We start from the raw sequence: 20313 nt of genomic DNA, 5'->3' as shown, positions 1-20313 counted from the left end.
ATTACCAGTGCACCATTTTAATTGACATGCTATTATAACTTTCCATGGAAAGGAAGATGCAATCTTTTATTTTTGTTGCTTATCTAATGAAAACCACTCTCTTAGATGGGCTAGTTTGGCAATTTGACTTAGGAAAAAGTATTGCCGAATGAAGTTTTTATGTGAACAAGGAAAAGAAATTAACTTTAGTGCTCATCTCATTGGTCTGCCAAATTGGAAGGACATTTTAGGCCTGATTATCATGTTCTAATTAGTCTCTGGAGGACATTCATGGACAGTCGAGTGCTCATTAATCTGTCTTCTTCCTGTAACATTGATTTGTTCATTCCCCTTTTAGACACTCACATATAGAAACCAAAAATTGATGTGTGGTGTTAATGTGCTTACAGATGTTGCCACCACTTATCCAGATAAGAAGTCCATCTTAATGTACGTCACATCACTCTTCCAAGTTTTGCCTCAACAAGTGAGCATTGAAGCCATCCAGGAGGTGGAGATGTTGCCAAGGCCATCAAAAGTTACTAGAGAAGAACATTTTCAGTTACATCATCAAATGCACTATTCTCAACAGGTAAAAGATCGAAAGAATAGCTAATATCAATGATGTTTTCTGTTTTATGTGGATTTTTAGATATCATACACACATATCTATATTGTCTATGGATGGATACACATATATGTATATATAAAGCATAGTATATATATATATATATGTATATACACACACACGTACAAAAATATATGTATATATAGGTTTGTGTGTGTCTGTGTGTCTATTTGGAGAGAGAGAGAGAGGGAGAGGACTCTGTAAACCTAAATTTCATCTGATACAATGGACAATAATGTTGTTTTCAAGGCACATTTTTAAAATACTCTGCTATTGATATGCACCATGTTATAGGAATATGGGACACAGAATACATTGCATTTCCATTGTGTAAAGTGAAATAAAATAAAAGATAGACTCATATACACATTAAACTTTCCATCAACTAGAGCAAAAAGCGAAGAACTAGACCAAGAGCAGAGGCAAGTACTCTGTTTAATAATGTTTTCTTATTTTTAGTGGCAGCTTGCTGTTGTAGTAACACATTTTGCATACTCAAGGTAATATTTTTGATAAGATAAAATTAGTTTAAAATAGTTTAAGTAAAAATTAAATAAGAGAATACATATGATAAAGACTTTTATGATATTGTACAGAGTCCACTGGGATTCTTCTGTTACATTGCTAGTTCTTCTTCCCAACGGTGTATATTTAGGGTGGTTTTTTTCTTAACTTTCTTTGACACAAACAATGATGAAAAAGCCTTTAGCAAAATTTCTGCTGAAGGCATGGAAAGCTCTCAGGCCTAATTTTCTCACTCTACTGAGCTAATTCTATATTTAGCTTATGAAAGCTTCAGTCCTTTCCAAGATATTGACATGATGAATTCTGGTTTTGTTTACTTTGAGTTCAGAGAAGATTGCTTTGGGTTGCTTGTTTTTGCCAGTTTGAAGAGCAGCATCCCATATTAGTGCTGGAGGTGTGTCAGGATGGAATCTTTATGGTTAAATCCCATCCTCCTCTCTTCCCTGACTACCTGTTCTCCAACATGACATTGAGCATCACAATTCTTGGAGTGTACCAGTTTCTAATATCACTTATATATATTTAGGATTAAATTTTTCATCTCACTGTTACCATTTAACATTTGTTTTTTCTAGTGTGTTGGAAAGCAGTCCTTCCAGGGTTACTTACCATGTCTCCTCCTCCTCTCTGTCCCCCTCCCCCGAACCCTTCTGCAGATCACAGTCAGTCTAGCACAGGGCTATGAACGAACTCCTTCCTCTCCTAAGCCTCGGTTCAAGAGCTATGCCTATACACAGGCTGCTTATGTCACCACCTCTGACCCCACACGGAGCCCATTTCCTTCACAGGTCTGTCAACATTTACTCTCTGTTCTCCAAACCAAAGAACTTCTTCACCCAAGATAACCTAACATGGTTTTTGTTTGTTTGAATTTGCAGTGCCTTTTTTTTTCTCCGCCATCAGGAGCCGCTTAATTGTTCTCAGTTGTATTAGATACTGCACATGATGCTGTTTTGTTATTGAGACCTCTCTAGGTTTAACGTATGTTGATTCTTCATGAATGGGGATTCTTACAATAGTGATTTGTACTTTCATTATATAATTACCTGTAAGATTAGTTTTTATAAAGGCTACCAACCCAAACACAAAGCTCATTAAAGAGAGGTCATTTAAAAGAATGGGAAAATGGATGAAATTTACTAGTCACATTACTTGGGGAGATTTTCTAGATATCTGATACCTAAAGGAAATATATACTCTATATATTGCCCTTATTATATTTTCACTGTATAAGTATGCATTTATATTCTATTTAAGAAAAATATAACTGTAAGCTTCTTCATATGGTAGATTTTAATTTTGCTAACTTAAACTTGATAGCAGGCTCTGTAGTATTTATACAAGAAAGTCACACTCAAACCAGGTCAGATTCTATGCACCGTTCAGTATTTTCCACATAATGAATCTTCTCAGTAGCATTTTCCATCATTATTGCAGTGTTGCAGAAAACCTAAAAATACAAGAAATTATAGCCTTGTATATGTTAGAGCATGGGAATGACATGTGCTGGAATTGCTGGATTTGCTAAAATTTCCTTTTAAAAGAAAATCTCATTTATTTTGTTTAGAAGAGCAATTTGAAGAGTTCTTGCGGAAGTGACTTTTCTCAATGCTACACAATGAATGGGAATTTAGAAGTTATCGTCTTGATCCCATTGGAGAAAAGTACACATTTTTGGAGACTCATCGATTTTTTTTTAAGATAGTGGTTGTATTTAATTCGTGATTTATTTGGCACAGTTAATTGATGCGTGAAAAATTTTAACACTGAAAGCTTCCCCCAGGGGAACGTATTTCAGGGCATAGTTATGCCCTTTATCCTTGGCTAGTTTTCTTGCAAAGTTGAACAAAGGAGATGAGTGAGAATGATTATGATTATGTGACTCAGCCTCATCTTCAATTAAATTCCCATCCATATTTTCACAAAGTTGTATAGTCTTGAACAAAAAACCTAATCAGTTTCTTCATTATCAGTAAATAAAAAGAATTCTGCCACACATTACTGACTGCTATGTGTATACATTATATGAACTAATAAAATCCTTATAATGACTCTTAGAGGTGGGAGGTACTATTTTTTATCTCCATTTTAAGTTTAAGCGTACCCACCCTTTCGTTGCTCCTCCTCCTTCTCCCTCCCACCCTCCTGACTCTCCCTTACTCTTTAGGCTTTTTTTTTTTTTTTTTTTAAATCACCATCCTCCAATTGAAACTTCCAAGACTTAATAGGTGTTGTACCTCCTAAAATAAAGAAGTCTTAGCCAAGACAAAGAGAGGAGTATTTTTCCTCCTTATTTTCACTTTATTGAGCTGCCTTTTCCAGAAGGTTTTCTCCAGTGCCTATTCTGGCAGCACGTTTTTACCTCATTACCATCTCATTAAGGCATTGTTCAGGTATGATTCCTTAATGAAGTAATTATAAATGGACTTAATTTTGCTAGACTGTATTTGTTCACTCTCCCTTTGTCTAAATATTACAAAATATGTAATATATCATAAAATATTGAGCAGTTCACATATCTGTTTTAACTTAACATAAGCCATTGAAATAAACCTATTGTTACCCTTTAGAAAAGAAGAAACATGAATCACAGTTGGTGAGGAATGATATATCCTGCCTGTTTCTAAAGGAAGCACATCAGAAGATGGTGTTACACATAGTTAGGTTTGATAAATTTGTGTCTTAACTATTTACTGAGAAAATTTTTTCTAAAGAGTTTCTCAGAGGGGCTGAGCCTGTACTGCCCCCTACAGGTTATATCTGATCCACTTCTAATGATCGGCCAGATTGGGTTCCATTAGAAGGTTTCATTCAAGTGTTTACTTGGTGGTCTATAAGTAAGGGTGCAGTTTTCCATAACCGAAGAGAGAGCCATGTGGGTGACTGTTCCCTATGGGAAACATAAAATGCCTAAATTATTGTAAAAGTTCCCAGTATCTTAGAAACATTAAGTATCCCCATCTGTCCCAACTTAGAAAATCTGATTTATAGTCATTGCAGTTTGTGAACGTGTTGAGGTGAAGTGATCTGACCTATCTCAGGATCTCTGCCTATAAATCAGTTTTTCTCATAATTTACCAAGAAGCAATACTCTCTGGTGTGAACCCTAACTTTTCCTTCATTGTATCACTTAACTACCACCCATTCTTCAATGGAGGACGTCCTTTTTATAGTTACACTGAATTCCTATTTTTATGACTTGGATCATGCCTCTCATTCTACTCCTAATCTAATATCAAACATCCCCAGTATCTTTTTCACTTTCCATTTCTCTCTTTCTCCTGGCACCTCATCCTAGCCAAAATTCCTGTAGGCACACCTCCTCTGTCCAAACATACCACTCCGTTTTATTTTGTTAATGTACTATTATGTGATATTTTCTTTCACTGACCATTTTTTGTAGTCTATGCTTTATACACTTGTTTATTCAGCAAATAATTATACTTGGTTGCCAAATCCAATGTCTTTCATCACCTCTCAGGCTTTGTACCGTCACTGAAGTACTTCTCCTATAGCCTCTAGACTTACTAGCTCCTTCTCCACCTCTAACTGTCTTGTGTCTCTTTCATTATCTGGCTCTTCCTCCTCTTCCAACTCCCTTAGCATAGGAGTCTCATGTGAGATCCTTTGACCTTCTTTTTTGTATACGCTCTCTGTTGTCTATATGATTTAATCTCTTGACTTGAAGGTGTATGCCCATGATCATTGTATTTATGTTTTCACCACTTCCAATCTCTCTTGAGTTACAGCCTCATTTTCAACTCTTTCATATGTATCTATACCTTGATGTCCACTGATTTCTCAAACCTCCTACATCCTGAAGTGAACCTTGTTTCATTGCTCACAAACCTGTTTGTTGTCCTTTTTGTTATGTAAATGGGGATGTTATTCAACAGTTTTTGAGATTTAAATACGTGACATACTCTTTTGCCTCTGTAGTGATCTGCTATTCAGTAATGAAATATATATTGTCAATTCTTTCTTCACAGCATTTCTCCATTAAGTTATGTTCCCTCAGTATTCATAAATACCCTCTGATTCAGACTCTCACTACATGTCTTCTAGATTACAGAAATAGCTTTGCAATCAATATCACTCTTTTTAGCTTAATCCCCTCTAAATCATATTAGATTTTCTTATTAACAGCTTTAATAACATAATTCACAAAACTTTCTTCACTTCCTTTGGCCTTTATAATAACTCCACTCTCCCAAATTTCATCAGTAAGCTCCATGATCTATTAACAATTTATATTTTCATGCTTATTTCACACTAATCTATTTTATGTTTTCTTTACTCCAACCAAATTAAGTCACTTTCTCTCCTGCACAAGTGCCAAGCAATTTCTTTTCTTAGCTTTTATGGTTCTCTCAGCCTAGAATGACTTATATCTCCTTTTCAAATTGGCCAATTTAATCCAAATTTCAAGGCCTAACCAATAAGTGGCAGAGCCTGAATTTAAGTTCAGATTTATCTGACTCCAAGCCCATGTTAATTATACTAACTACCACTGAATTTTCTCTACTATGATTCTCACACATGGAGTGATATTAATTTATGTAATCATTTTACACTTATTTATTAATCACCTACTATGTGCCAGGTATTATTATAGGATCAAAAGACACATTAGTAAACAAATACACAAAATAATTCCTGCCTTAATTGAGGACATGTGTTCATGGGAGAGTCATAGTATGAACAAGTATAAATAAGTAAAATAACATTTCAAATAATATGAAAATAGCATGCATTAAGTAAAGTAAAATTTAGTAGTAAGTACAATAGTAAATGCTAAAAAGAAAAAAAATAAAAGAGGAAGGGGGAATATGTAGTACATGGTGGAGAAAAGTTAAAATATCAGTTTGGGTGGTCAGAGAAGGATTCATTAACAAAGTAAATATTGAGTAAAGACTGGAAAGAGGTATGGGTACCTTTGGAAGAGGTATGGGTACCTTTGGGAAGATAAACCCATGAGGAAGAAACACAGATAGTACAAAAGCCCTGAGTTGTGGGGATATTTATTTGGACTATTCAAGGAAAGGTACAAGTTAGGGGCACAGTGCTAGGAGATGGTATCTGAGCTGTAGTAGTGGACCAGATGACATAGGGTTTTGTAAGTAATGGTGAAGACTTAGGTTTTTATTACCAATGAGGTAGAAAGCTATTGAAGGAATGACATAAACTCACATTATTTCCACATGGCTGCTTTGTGGAGAATAGACCAAAGGAATAAGGATGGAAACAAGGAGACTAGTTAGAATGTTATTGCAGTAATCCAGGCAGGATATGGCAGAGGCTTGGATTTGGATTATTTTTCTTCCCCCCCCCCATTTTTTTTTTTATTGTGGTCAAATACGCATAATGTAAATGTCAACGTTTTAACAATTTGTAAGTGTACAGTTCAGTGGTATTCAGTACATTCATAAAATTGTCTAACCATTACCAATATCTGTCTCCATAATTCTTTTCATCTTGCAAAATGGAAACTCTGTATCCATTAAAAAAATAACTCCCCATGACTCCCTCCTTCCAGCTCCTGGTGAACCACCATTCTACTCTCTGTTTCTTTGAGTTTGGCTTTTTTTTTTTTTTTAAAGATTCAACATATAATGAGATAATGAGATCATGCAATATTTGTCTTTCTGTATCTAGCTTATATCGCTTAGCATGAAGTCCTCCAGGTTCATCCATGTTGTCTCAAATGCCAGAATTTCCTTCTTTTTTAAGGCTGAATAGTATTTTATTGTATGTATATATGTGTTTGTGTGTATACACACACACACATACACACACACACCACATTTTCTTTATTCATTCATCTGTTGGCCAACATTTAGGTTTGTTTTCATATTTTGGCTATTGTGAATAATGCTGCAATGAACATGGGAGTGCAGATGTGTCTTTGGGATACTGTTTTCAGTTTCCTTTGGATGTGTACTGAGAAGTGGAATTGCTGGATCATATGGTAGTTCTATTTTTTAATTTTTGAGAAATGTCCATATTGTTTTTCATAATGGTTCTATCAGTGAGAATGATGCATAGTAATTGAATTCTGGATATGTTTTGGATAACTTACAGGGTTTGCCAATTCAATATGGAACACGTGTTAGCTGTATGTTTTGAGAATATTTAACTGTGTCATAAGAAAACAAAGATGATAGATGATACTTCCAAGAGGCATTAAACTTAGAGTGTAAATAAAGTATTCAATGATAGCTTATGAAATATAAGTGAAACCTATGTGTTAAATTTAGCTGATGAGCAAATAGCTTGTGAGACATAGGCAGAGGTCAAAATGTGTGTCAGCTTTAGATAGTAACTTGACCTATTACACATGTTAAAAATAGATGGAATAAATAGTGAAATACACAAGAATATTGTTTATGGATGGAAAGAGATGAAAAGACCAAATTATAAGGTATGATGATATCATCTCTAGGCTGGCAGCTTCATCATTCCTAAATTGGCCACCGATTAATGATACTCAGTATGTCTTATGGCCTCCCAAGTGCTCTACATAAAAAATGCAAATAAATCCTATAACTGTTTAGCAGACTAACTGATGAGCTACAGCTATAGGTCAGCTATACTTGCCCCTGCGTCTTTCCAGTAGAGCAAGTGTATGTGGTCATCTTAGGTACATTCTGTCCTAAGAATGTGTCTTGCTCAAATCTCACCTCTGGTTCTGTCTACCACACCATCAACAGGGAAGGCTGATACAGCAAAACGTATGGATATTGTATAACCCAAGATTTAAATAGCATGGTGGTTCTTCTGTTTGACCTTATCCTAATTGCATTACACCTTCCATCTGTTTCACCTTGCCTCTCTCCATATGCTTTAAAATGATTTAATAAGTGTTGGGATTTGAACATATTAATTTCGTTGGTGAGCCTTTCTGTTTCATGCTCTCTGGGATGGCATACCTAGTAGCAGAATTGGAGGCCACCATTTCATCAAGATCATGCTCCATATGACATAGTGGGTGTGAGTTATGAAAGAATTCGAGAAACCAAGGATTACTGCAAGGTTTTTGTTTAAACAATAGGAAGAATGGAGTTGCCGCCAACCAAAATAGAATAGACTATAGGAGGAGCAGGTTTGGGAGTAAGGTTAGAAGCTCAGTTTTGAACATGTTAATCTCTTAAACTTCTTTTTTTTTAAAGTTGAAGTATAACTGACATATAATATTATATTAATTTCAGGTGTACAACATAATCCTATATTTGTATATGTTGTGAAATGATCACCATAGTAAGTCTAGTTAACCTCTATCACCATACGTAGTTACAGAATTTTTTTTCCTTGGGATGAGAACTTCTAAAATTTACCTTCTTAACAACTTTCAGATACGCAATACAGTATCATTAACCATAGTTGCCGTGCTGTAGATTATGTACATTGCGTCCCCATGACGTATTTAGTTTTTATCTGGAAGTGGGTACCTTTTGACCCCCTTCACCCATTTTGCCCACCCCATACCCCCTGCCTCTGGCAACCACCAATTTGTTTTCTGTATCTATGATACCACTTATCAGTGAGATCATATGGTATTTCTCTTGTTGACTTATTTCATTTAGCAGAATGCCCACAGGGTCTCTCCTTGTTGTTGCAAATAGCAAGATTTCATTCTTTTTTATGGCTGAATAATATTCTATTGTGTGTGTATGTATGTATGTGAGTGTGTCTGTGTGTCACATTTTTCTCTATGCATTCATCCATTGATGTACACTTAGATTGTTTCCATTTCTTGGCTATTGTGAATAATGCTGCAGTGCACATGGTGATGCAAACCTCTTTTTTGAGGTAATATTTTGTTTTCTTTGGCTAAATACCTGGAAGAGGAATTGCTGCATTATATGGTAGTTCTATTTTTAATTTTTTGAGGAACCTCCATACTTTTTTCCATACTGACTGCACCAATTTCAATTCTCAATAATGGTGCACGAGGGTTCCCTTTTTTCCATAGCCTCACCAACACTTGTTATTTTTTGTCTTTTTGATAATAGCCATTCTAACAGGTGTGAGGTGATATCTCATTGTGCTTTTGATTTGCATTTCCTGATGAATAGTGATGTTGAGCATCTTTTCATGTGCCTGTTGCCTATGACTTCTTTGAAAAACTGTCTATTCAGATCCTATACCCATTTTTTAAATGGATTGTTCGGTTTTTTTGCTGTTGAGTTATATGAGTTGTTTATATATTTTGGATATTAATCCCTTATCAGATATATGACTTGCAAATAGGTTTGGCTGTTCTGGGTCTTTTGTGGTTCTATACAAATTTGAGGATTGTTTGTTCTATATCTGTGAAAATGAGATTGGAATTTTGATAGGGATTGGGTTTATTTCTAGGCTCACTATTCTGTTTCATTGATCTATGTGTCTGTTTTTTATGCCAATACCGTGCTATTTTGATTGCTATAGTTTTGTAATATAAATTGAAATCAGGGAGCTTGATGTCTCCAGTTTTGTTCTTTCTCAAGATTGCTTTGGCTATTTGGTGTCTTTTGTGGATTGTTTGTTCTATTTTCATGAAAAATGTGATTGGGATTTTGTTAGGGATTGGATTGAATCTCTTGATTGCTTTGGGTATATGGACATTTTAACAGAAATAAACCCTTATACATATGGTCAGTTAATTTACAACAAAGGAGCTGAGAATATACAAGGAGGAAAGGACAGTCTCTTCATTACGTGGTGCTGGGAAAACTAGACAGGAATGTGCAAAAGAATGAAACTAGACTACTGTCTTACACTACACACAAATATCAACTCAAAATGGATAAAAAACTTGCATGTAACACGTGGAACCATAAAACTGCCAGAATAGAACATAGTCTGTAAGCTCCTTGACTTCGGTCTTGCCAGTGATGTTTTGGATCTGACACCACAGCCAAAGGCAACAAAAGCAAAAATAAAGAATTGAGACTACATCAAACTAAAAAGCTTCTGTACAGCAAAGGAAACCATCAATAAAATGAAAAGGCAGCCTACAGAATGGGAGAAAATATTTAGCTCTGGGCTTGTCATATACGGTCTTTATTATGTTGAGGTAAGTTCCTTCTGTACCCACTTTGTGGTGAGTTTTTATCAAGAGTGGATATTGAATTTTGTCAAATTCTTTTTCTGCATCTACTGAGAGGATCATATGATTTTTAAACTTTATTTTGTTAATGCAGTGTATCACATTGAACATACTAATCTTGAGATGCTTATGAGACTTGAATATACATAAAGCTGGGGTTCTAAGATCGGAGTTGAGGATAAGTAATTTGGAAGTCATCAACAGCATAGATAGTATTTAAATCCATTGACCTGGCTGAGATCGCCTAAGAAAAAAAGTCACCTGGATGAGATCACCTAAGACTTAGAGATGAGAAGGAATCAGCAAAAGAGATAAAAAGGATTGCTAGAAAGGAGAGATGAAAAGGGGGAGTGTGTGGTATTGTAGAAGCCAGGAGGAGAAAGTGTTTCAGGGAGAGAAGAGTGTTTAACAGCATTAAGTATTGCTGATTAGTTCAAGTAACATTAGTGTTGAAACTTAACCAGTGAAATGTCAGTGGGATAAGCCCCCTGGGAAATCTTGACATATAGCATTTATCACAGTGGATTTACTAATAGCACCTCTGTTCGCTCTCTAAACACCTCTATTCACTCTCTGTCCCATTTTGGCCAATAAGTTATATGATCACTCTAGCTGATATTTGCTTTGATAAGAGCAATTTCAGTGGAGTGTGTTTTTTGGAGGTGTTGCTGATTGGGGTGGGTTCAAGAGAGAATGAAAGTGAGGGGCTAACTGCATTGTGACACGTAATAAACCTACACTGAATCGTTTATGTTCATGTGGACAAAAGCCTATATCTCTTGGATGAAGCCATTCTTCTAACTGATTATGAATTGATATATTAGTTTTCTTGTGGCTGTAACAAATAACCACAAATTTAGTGGCTTAAAACAACACAACTGTATTATCATTTATTATGGTTTAGGAGTTCATCATGGTTCTCACTGGGCTATAAAAAGGTGTCAGCAGGACTGCTTTCCTTCTGGAGGCTCTAAGGGAGATTACATTTCCTTGTCTTTTCCAGCTTTTAAAGACTGTCCACATTCCCTGGCTCATGACCCCTGACATCTTCAAAGATAACAAGAGCAAGTTGAATCTTTCTTATCACATCCCTTTGACCTTCTCTTCTGCCTCTCTCTTCCACTTTTAAGGATTCCTGAATAGATAGGGCCTACCTGGATAACATAGGAAACTATCTTAAGCCTAGCTGATCAGCAAACTTAATTTCATCTGCAGCCTTAATTCTTCATTGCCATATAATGTAACATATTCATATGTTCCAGGGATTAGGACATGAACATCTTTGGGGGGGGTGTTTTTCTGGCTGCTACTGTTTAATACCTTGGGATGCAGATATTAGGAGGGCATCCATTACCTGTAAGCTAACAGTAAGACTGGTATCACATGGCTTTTCCAAGGTGCCCTGAAGTATCAGATTGTTCCCTTCCTCTTGTGTTAACTGCACATGAGCCTCATCCTTCTTCTAGAGACATTGGGAAACTACCCTTATGCTGGAAGCAACGTGGAAGAAAAATAAAGAAACAAATAAGGACATACCTATATTTCTGCCTATAAAGGCAGATCTTTGTGTTCCTTGCACAGCTTAGGGCACAGATGCCCACATTCATTTAATAAACATTTTGAGCCCCAAATAATGTCTTCTGCTCTCTAAGAAACTCACAAAGTAAAGGAATCAGGCTTTGGAAAGTTATCCATACATTGCCTATACTCTTATAATTTTATAAGAATAAAAGGGAATCACATCCCTCTCAATCTTGCCAGAGCAAAAAAGGAGCACCTCTCTTCTTTATCTAACCTTTGCAGTTTTTAAAAGCCTTTTGAGTACATATATCATTTGACCACTGCAATAAACCTGTGGAATGATCTTATTAGGCTCATTTTAACGTAGGAGGAATTTTAATGTAGGGAAGGTTTTGTGTAAGCAGCAAGTAACTGGCAGAACTGGGACTCAAAGCAGGTGTCATGACTTCCAGTAGAGTTTTGATGTTTCGCTATTTGAAACTCCCAGCCAGATCAGCCAGAGGCTCTCTTCCTTTTTCATCACCATTATCCTTAGTCTTCTAATACTTATAAATGCTGGAAAGCATTTGGGAAGAAAAATCTTTCTCTTCTTCCTCTTTGCCTGATGAACAATAGCTGTCTACCATCTGCCTGTCGCCAGCAGGACAGGTAAATAATTATTTGTGCATTTGTGAGATAAGCAATTGAACATTTAAAATAGAGATACTAAACATAAAGTATGTAGAAACACTACAGAGAAACAGCCTCCATATTATAAAAATCTGTAAAACATTGCGAAAGTAGTAATTACACACAAACCATAAAATTGGCTCTTCTAATAACAAAGGGGAAAAATAGAAAAAAAAAACATACTTATGGGTCTTTTCAAAATAATTAAAGTTGAAGTTAAGAAAACAGTTACCTTTATATATTTTAGATGACAAATATTTATAAAGTATATGGTTAGATGGAGATACAGTGGATAACACTGTAGAGCTAAAAATGGCATTTAGATGCTCACAAACTAGAACAAAAGGAAGTGCCCATTATACAAAGTGTGCTCATGCCCTCAATGTTTGTGTCTGTTCAGACACAATTCATGCTTCTCGGCGTTTTGGCCCTACCCCTGAAATGGTCCAGTTCAACAATTTTCGTCTGCCTGCTGGCTAGTAGTTTCCATGCACAGATGTCTTACCATAACCTCAAGTTCAACATATTTAAAGCTGACCTCATCTTGGCCCATGGGGCCAAGTGTCTCTTCTGACATTTATTCTCACCCAGGCTTGAACCCATCTAGCCATGTGTGACTCCTCCCTGAACTCCCTCATGCCTAATTGGTTCTTAATTCCTACCCATTGCTACTGTGGATTATTTCTAGCACCTTTTCCTTCCTGTCTGTTAGTGTGGTTTTCAACTTTATCTAATCTGGCAAACCTTGTCAATCTTATCTATGACCCTCTTCCTTTATACAATCCCCCTTACATCCGGATCTTGCCTTAGAGCATGTCTTTAAATTATGCTGTTCAATTATTTTACTTCCTCCTCCTCCTTCTTGCCTCTTGCTCTTTCTCTCTTTCATGCATACATACCAATCTGCACACCCTCTCACATCTGCACAAGGATCCTCTACCTCACACTAAATGGCATGTTTCAGGAGTTGAATGATAAATTGAAGGAAGTAGTCTCAGCAAAAGTTCTATATATCAATTTTATTTAACTTTTTTTTTTTTTGCTGCAGGATATGCCTGAATATGATTGAAAAATAAAAAGGATAAAAGTCAATTAAAATTAAATATTCTCATCCTTGCCACCCCTTATGTATGTATGTGTGTGTGTGTGTGTGTGAGAGAGAGAGAGAGAGAGAGAGAGAGAGAGAGAGAGAGAGAGTGAAATTTCAAGTATTTGCAGTTTTTCTTACTGTGAGAGAGACTGAGCATCTTTACATGTGTTTAAGAACTAGTAGGATTTCTTTTTCTGGGAAATTGTCATGTTTCCCAATTTTTATCAATTGGAATATCTGTTATCAGTTTGCGGGACTTACTTATATATTAAAGGCATTAGCCATTTTTTGTGACATGGAATACAAATAATTTTCAGTTTGCTACTTGTCTTTTTAATTTGTGGTGTTTTTCTCCATTCAGAATGTTATTTTATGTTGTATGAAATTCTTTAATCTTTAATGACTTTTTGTTGGCAGGGGAGTTCATGTTTATAAATGACTGCTATTGAAAGGGTGCTTAAAAAAGATTCTCCCATGGTTTCTTCTAGTTCTCTTTTTAAAACTTTGATCCTACTAAAACTGCTGCAAATTGGAAAGTTGAGAACAATTTTAAGTTTCTCCCCAGAAGCTACTCAGTTGTTGAAACGATATATATAGATTAATACATGTATATCATAATCTAAATGTATGCCTCTTTTAAGAATGAGGAAGCATTTCCAAGAAGCTCCCAAGCATATTTCTCTTGCATTTTATTGGACAGGATTACCTCACATCCTCATGCCTAAACCAATAAGGGGAAACAGAACATACTACCATGACTGGCTTAAACCAATCAAAAGTCAGCCATCCTTGAATCATATAGCCAAATGGAACAGGGTGATTCCTGAATCAAAGCAGGTTCTATTAGGACAAAGAGAAGAAAAGGGATGTTGTGTAGGCAGTCAGAAGTTTATGTTAAAGTATCCCAGGGCTTGATGGAATTTTTGTCCAAGTCCAGAAATTGCACTATTACCTGGAAGCTAGTTGAGATAAAGATAAGCACTTGATACTCCAAAAGCAGGGAAACAGTCATTTATGAAACCTCAAAATGAAACCACTTTTACCCACAGGAGCATCACTTCTTGAGAAGGAAAGCACTAGTTGAGCAAAGAGGAGGGAGCCCAAAGTTTGGCATCAGAGAGGCTTAGGTTTACGTTCCAGCTTTGCCACTTTCTAGCTATGTGGCCTTGACAGAGTTTCTTGCCCTTTCCGGACCTCAGTTTCCTCATGTGTGTTATGATAGTTATATCTAACTCATAGAGCTGTTAGGAGGATTAAGTAAATTGAATTATACTAGGAACCTTCCATGGCATAAGCACAGTGTAGGTTCTCAAAAACTGGCACCAATATCATGGCTACTACTTTAAATACATCAGGTGTTAAATGAAATTTTGTGGTTTGATCTGAGGACATTATCATATTCTTATCAGTTCTTCTATGGGAAAATAGAATTTGGGTTCCAAAGTGATTTATAAATAAACTTTGAATCAGAACCGGTGTAGAGTTTGGCAATTTCCTGAGTTAATATACCAGATACAAAATTGTAAGGTAAAGGATATACTTTTTAGTTCTGATGTTGCTGAGAAATAGTCTTGGAACCATGCAAAGTGGAATATAGCGGTGCTTCCTTCTAAAGCAGAAAAAAAGCACTTGTAGTTGATTTTAGGTCCAGTGTTCCTGTTGGGAGGAGGTAGGGGCAGGGGTTTCTTTACTCTGTCTGCCATTGACCCTTCCCAACACAACTTGTCCCTCAGACTGAATGCAGATTGTAGAAGAATTGGCAAACAGAGGGTGCAAAGCCAGCCAGTGGGGAGCTCTACTTAGATTAAAAGCACCATTGATCTGCTCCATGGAAGCTTTTATACTTTCTGATGTGACTGAACAAGTGACCTAGAAAGAGTATTGTCAGGTTTGAGCTCAGCTCGAAAGATTGGTGCACTGAAAATTTCCAAGCAGAATTTTGAAACGGATGGAACATCAGAAAGAATAGAGGTAATAATATTACTTTGAACAAATACACTCTTCCCCTTCCATTTTTTAATCTATAAAATAGAAAAAGGGTAAAAGAAACCCACCTGGCTAAGTTACACCAGCTAAAGTGTTCTCAAATTTTTCAATGTCAGGTACACAAAATTCTTATATTTACAGTCAAGAGTTTTGAGTCAGACATCCTAAAGTTAGAGGTGTAGATTTTATTCATTTACTTAATGAGTATGTATTGAGCACAGACTATAGACTAGAACTCTTCTAGTTCCTGAAAGTCTTTCCATGAACATGGAAATGTTTTCATGAAGCTTAATTTATAGATGGGGAAGGAGACCAAAATGTTAAAAAAGAATCAATTTTAAATGACTATAAGTCATTTTAGTCACTGTGAAATAAAGAAACAAGAGCTGGAATTTTTAAAAATAATGGAACTGTTAAGGTTAAAGGACTATTCTGTAGCTGAAAGTATCAGTTGAACCTTCTCTTGAGCTGAAAACTGGAAGGCGAGAGGAAGCTAATCTTCAAACTCCAGTTCTACTATTTTAATAACTCTCTGTGGGATTTGATATACCATTTTCTCTCCATGACTCTGTTTTCTCATCTCTAAAATGGAGATGATTTCTGCTTTACATGGTGGCTAAAATAATTAGCACATAGCATATATGAAAAAAGCCTTCACTCACTCTTCTACACAGTAGGCTCTAAATAAGTGTTTAAGGATGAAGAAATGTTTCTAATAATGCAGGTCAACTTTGCTGCATTTGATATTATATTTATAAATTACGATTTAAACTTAAAATTTTTTAAAGTTCCAATTTTACCTTTGGCAAAGATAGTTGGAGTTTCTGGGAAAGACGATAGATAGTTTAACCACCTATGCTGGAAGCTGACTTTTCCCGTCTCTCTTTTGATACCAGAGATAGCTCCAGATGTAGCTGTGGATGATTAAAAAAAAAAATCCATAAGACAAGGGTATGTGAAAGTTCCCACTTACTTCATGTTCATTACATTTTGTGGGCCTAGTGGCTTTATAAAGTTTGAAAGAATTATTGGGTAGAACCAAGCTAAGCTGTTTACGTAACAATCTTTAAAAAGGGCAGGTGAGCTTATCTGTAATCGTTAATATATTTTTCAGAACTCTTCATGAAGAATGGACGTAGTATGTCTTGTTGAGCTTAGTTTTGGCCTCTTAAAGAATATTAAAGCCAAACATTTGTTTTAATACCTTTTTTGCAAAAAATCTTTGAGGAAGCATGATGTCATAAGAAGGTGTGTTAAAATTCTGATTCATCTTACTTGCTGTGTGATACACGTGTTTCTCTCTTGGCTCATCTGTGTAATATAGTCATACATATCTTGTTCTGCAGTTTTCATTGCCACATAGCAAATCACCTCAAAATTTAAGGGCTTACAAAAAAGTAAGTCATTTTTGTCATTATCTGTCATTCTTCTGGAGGTTAACTGGGCTTGAGATTTCTCATGCAGTTGCGGTAAGACAGTAGCAGAGGCTGGAGTCATCTCAAAGACTCCTTCACTAACATGTCTGGTGGTTCTGTTGGAACTTCAGCCAGGGTAGTTGGCTCGAACACCCACACGTGGCCTTCCCATGTAATTTGTGTTCTCTCACAAAATGCTGGCTGGCTTCCGAGAGCGAGTGATCCAAAGAGTACTAAGCAGAAGCTGTATTGCCTTTTGTAGCTTATTCTTGGAAGTCACATAGTGTAATTTGCTCCATGGTCATAGATCCACCCATGTTTAAGGGAAGGGAACATAGACCCAACTCTTGATGGAGAAGTGTCATTGTTACAGTGTAAGAGCAGTTAGGTAGGATGGGAGATCTTGTTGTATTCATCTTGAAAAATACAGTCTGCCACAATTTACACAATTCTTATGAGAGTCAGTGCTCAGCTGAGAAACGTAGCTAGCATGCTGCCTAACAGGTGTTCAATAATGAGTACTCCACTTATTTGTGACTGTACTCGGTTTAAGTAAGCTTGTACAGATCTTCAAATATCCAGGCTCCTGATTAACTAAGAAGTCTGAGAGTGTTTTTGTCCATAATTACCACAGAGTAAGTTCTGCAATGGAGATCAATCAGTTGCTTTGCAACCCAAGTGAAATTTCAAATTCATTTGGGAAGAATTTATATATTATGTAGTATGGAGGGTATTATAGGTGACAAAACTGAAGTCCAAAGATGTTAAATTGTTTAGCTCAGGCCACAGAGTAGAAATACTGGATTCAGTAGGTGGTATCTTGAAGTATGCTAAATATGACTTCTGTCCTAGGATTTTAAATATTTTAAGCAAGTTCACCTCATTTTTTCATTTTCTCCAAAACAATCTCTAGTTTCTACATTTGTTAAGTAATGTGATTTCCTGTTTTTCACTATATTGTTTACAACAATCTGTTTTTCATAAAGTACTTTAATATTTTAATAATTATTCCATAATTAAACTTTTTAACCCTATTTTTTAATGAAACCATGCTCAAAGTGTGGTAACATCAAAATTAAGATATATGATAACCTTGATTGGAACCTTATTTTATATGGGTATATTTCTTAAAATCCCTGCTATAAAATTCCATCAGAACATGTCCTTACATATTAGTTTGTGGTTTACCTATGAATAATATCAATGAAAAAATGGAATGATGCTAAGTTAATCAATATATATTAACCACATTGCAGAGCAACATAGGTAAATGTGTGGTAAATAGTGGTAAATTCAATGTCTTTGGGTCTGAAATCTACTGGCAAATGTTTTATTTTAATTGAAACTCCCTTAAGCTTGTATATGTAAAAAAAAAGCTAAATTCTTTTGAAGAGGTATCTTACTTAGTAGTAATTAATATAGAGTAATTGTGAAAGGAACATGCAGTTAGTACTCATAGAAGGTATTTTGGGTCATGGAAAACTTATGATAAGAATGCAGATATCAATTTTTTAAACTATGAAAATGTTATAAATTAAACTGTTGGGAAAAGAAATCATCTTTGAAAGGATTAATGATGAGTTGACAGTATTGTTATGTGACTTTATTTCCAGATCATCTGCCTGCTGGTCAGTTACAGAAAGTCATGTGCCTCTTTTACATATATCAAATCCAGATTTGGAAGATTAACATTTTAAATATTTATTTCTATTAGTTCAGTTATTCATGGTGTAATGATGCCTATCATGGGAACTACATATAAGAATAGGATTACTTCACAATAAAATTTACTTACAGTAAACATTTATGAATGTGTTTATTAGCTTCCTCTGGGATCTCTGGTTAATTAAAAATCTTAATACATTTTATCTTCATTTTAACATGTCCCAAGGGAATTTTTGGCTGAAAGATTAGCATTATAAAAAAGAGGGTTTTAATTAGAAATTTCTATACTGTGGGTCAGATTGCTAAATCCAGTGGCAATTATCTGCTTCCTAAGATATGTAGTTCTCTTTCTGAAACATTAAAATTTACTGTATAATACCTCAAAAAGTCATTTCAAGAGGAATTTTGAGTCACTAATGGAATTAGAAATAAGATGTGCACATAGATTCCTCTACTTTTATTTCATCATTTAATTTTCATGTGAACCAGGCAATTAAAGGCTTTTTAACTACCTGGTCCTCAAATAGTTCAGGAACAAGTATGCCAGAAGGACTGTAGTATTACCATTAATTTACTAATTGCTCATTGCCCAGTTGATCCTAGAAGCCAGGAATGAATATGAAAGAAAGTATCTATTAAGCTCTTAAAAATTTTACTATTTCTATTGCTTCACATTCTGTGGTTACAGTAGTTATTTATTGAGTGGGTGAATGTATTGAGTAAGGCAGTTCTTGTTGTATCATGTATTGATTAGAATTATACATGCAAAATCATAAAGAACTTTGAAAGTCAAATAAGTTAGGAAATTATTTGTAAAACTTATACACAATTTTAATAGCCTTCACATATAGATAACAATAGTAAATCAATAAGAAAAAGCAAAACACCTCAGTAGGAAAATTCACAAAGAACATGATTCAAGAAATGACAAAAGAAAAAAAAAGTCAACATATCAGTAAGTATATGAAAAGACATTCCACCTAACTAGTTATGAAATACATACAATTTTTAAAAAATGAGGTCATTTTTACCTACCAGGTAGGCAGGTCAGAAAGGTGATAATATCCACAATTTTCCAGAGCTTACAGAAACAGGAAATTTCACGAATTATGAAGGGTTTATAACAGAATAAATTGATGTTATTCTGGAGCATATTTTTTTAGTAAATCACACAATTTTAAATATGTAAAATCTGAGTCCTGTGTTCATACCTCTAGAAATGTATCTAAGGGCAATAATCTGATGAGGGAAATGATGAAAGTAAGAAATACAGATGACTCTTAAACAATGAGGGGGTTAGGAACACCGACCCTTCGGTCAAAAGTTAAAAATCTATGTGTGAGTTGAGGAAGATGGCAGAAGAGTAAGACGCGGAGATCACCTTCCTCCCCACAGATACATCAGAAATACGTCTACATGTGGAACTGCTCCTATAGAACACCCACTGAACGCTGGCAGAAGACCTCAGACCTCCCAAAAGGCAAGAAACTCCCCACGTACCTGGGTAGGGCAAAAGAAAAAACAATAAACAGACAAAAGAATAGGGACGGGACCTGCACCAGTGGGAGGGAGCTGTGAAGGACGAAAGGTTTCCACACACTAGGAAGCCCCTTCACAGGCGGAGACTGCGGGTGGCGGAGAGGGGGAGCTTCGGAGCCGCGGAGGAGAGCACAGCAACAGGAGAGCACGCTTTGCAGAGGGCAAAGCGGAGAGATTCCCGCACAGAGGATCGGTGCTGACCAGC

General features: G+C 35.7%; 1 protein-coding gene across 1 annotated transcript in view; it reads left to right on the top strand.

The window, feature by feature from the left end:
• Nucleotides 1-337: 337 nt before the first annotated feature.
• The window catches only part of LOC112404769 (dystrophin-like), a gene marked incomplete at both ends in the record, with an annotated part of 54533 nt that continues 34557 nt past the window's right edge, over nucleotides 338-20313 (top strand). Inside the window, 2 exons of the mRNA XM_024752873.1 lie at nucleotides 338-571; nucleotides 1789-1920. Coding sequence (XP_024608641.1) covers nucleotides 338-571; nucleotides 1789-1920 — 366 coding nt within the window. The remainder of the gene's footprint in view (nucleotides 572-1788; nucleotides 1921-20313) is intronic.

Source organism: Neophocaena asiaeorientalis, unplaced genomic scaffold, assembly GCF_003031525.2.
Source record: "Neophocaena asiaeorientalis asiaeorientalis breed wild unplaced genomic scaffold, Neophocaena_asiaeorientalis_V1.1 scaffold552, whole genome shotgun sequence".
Lineage (NCBI taxonomy): Eukaryota > Metazoa > Chordata > Mammalia > Artiodactyla > Phocoenidae > Neophocaena > Neophocaena asiaeorientalis.
Note: the sequence above shows the minus strand (reverse complement) of the source record. Positions and strands in the feature narration are given on the sequence as shown.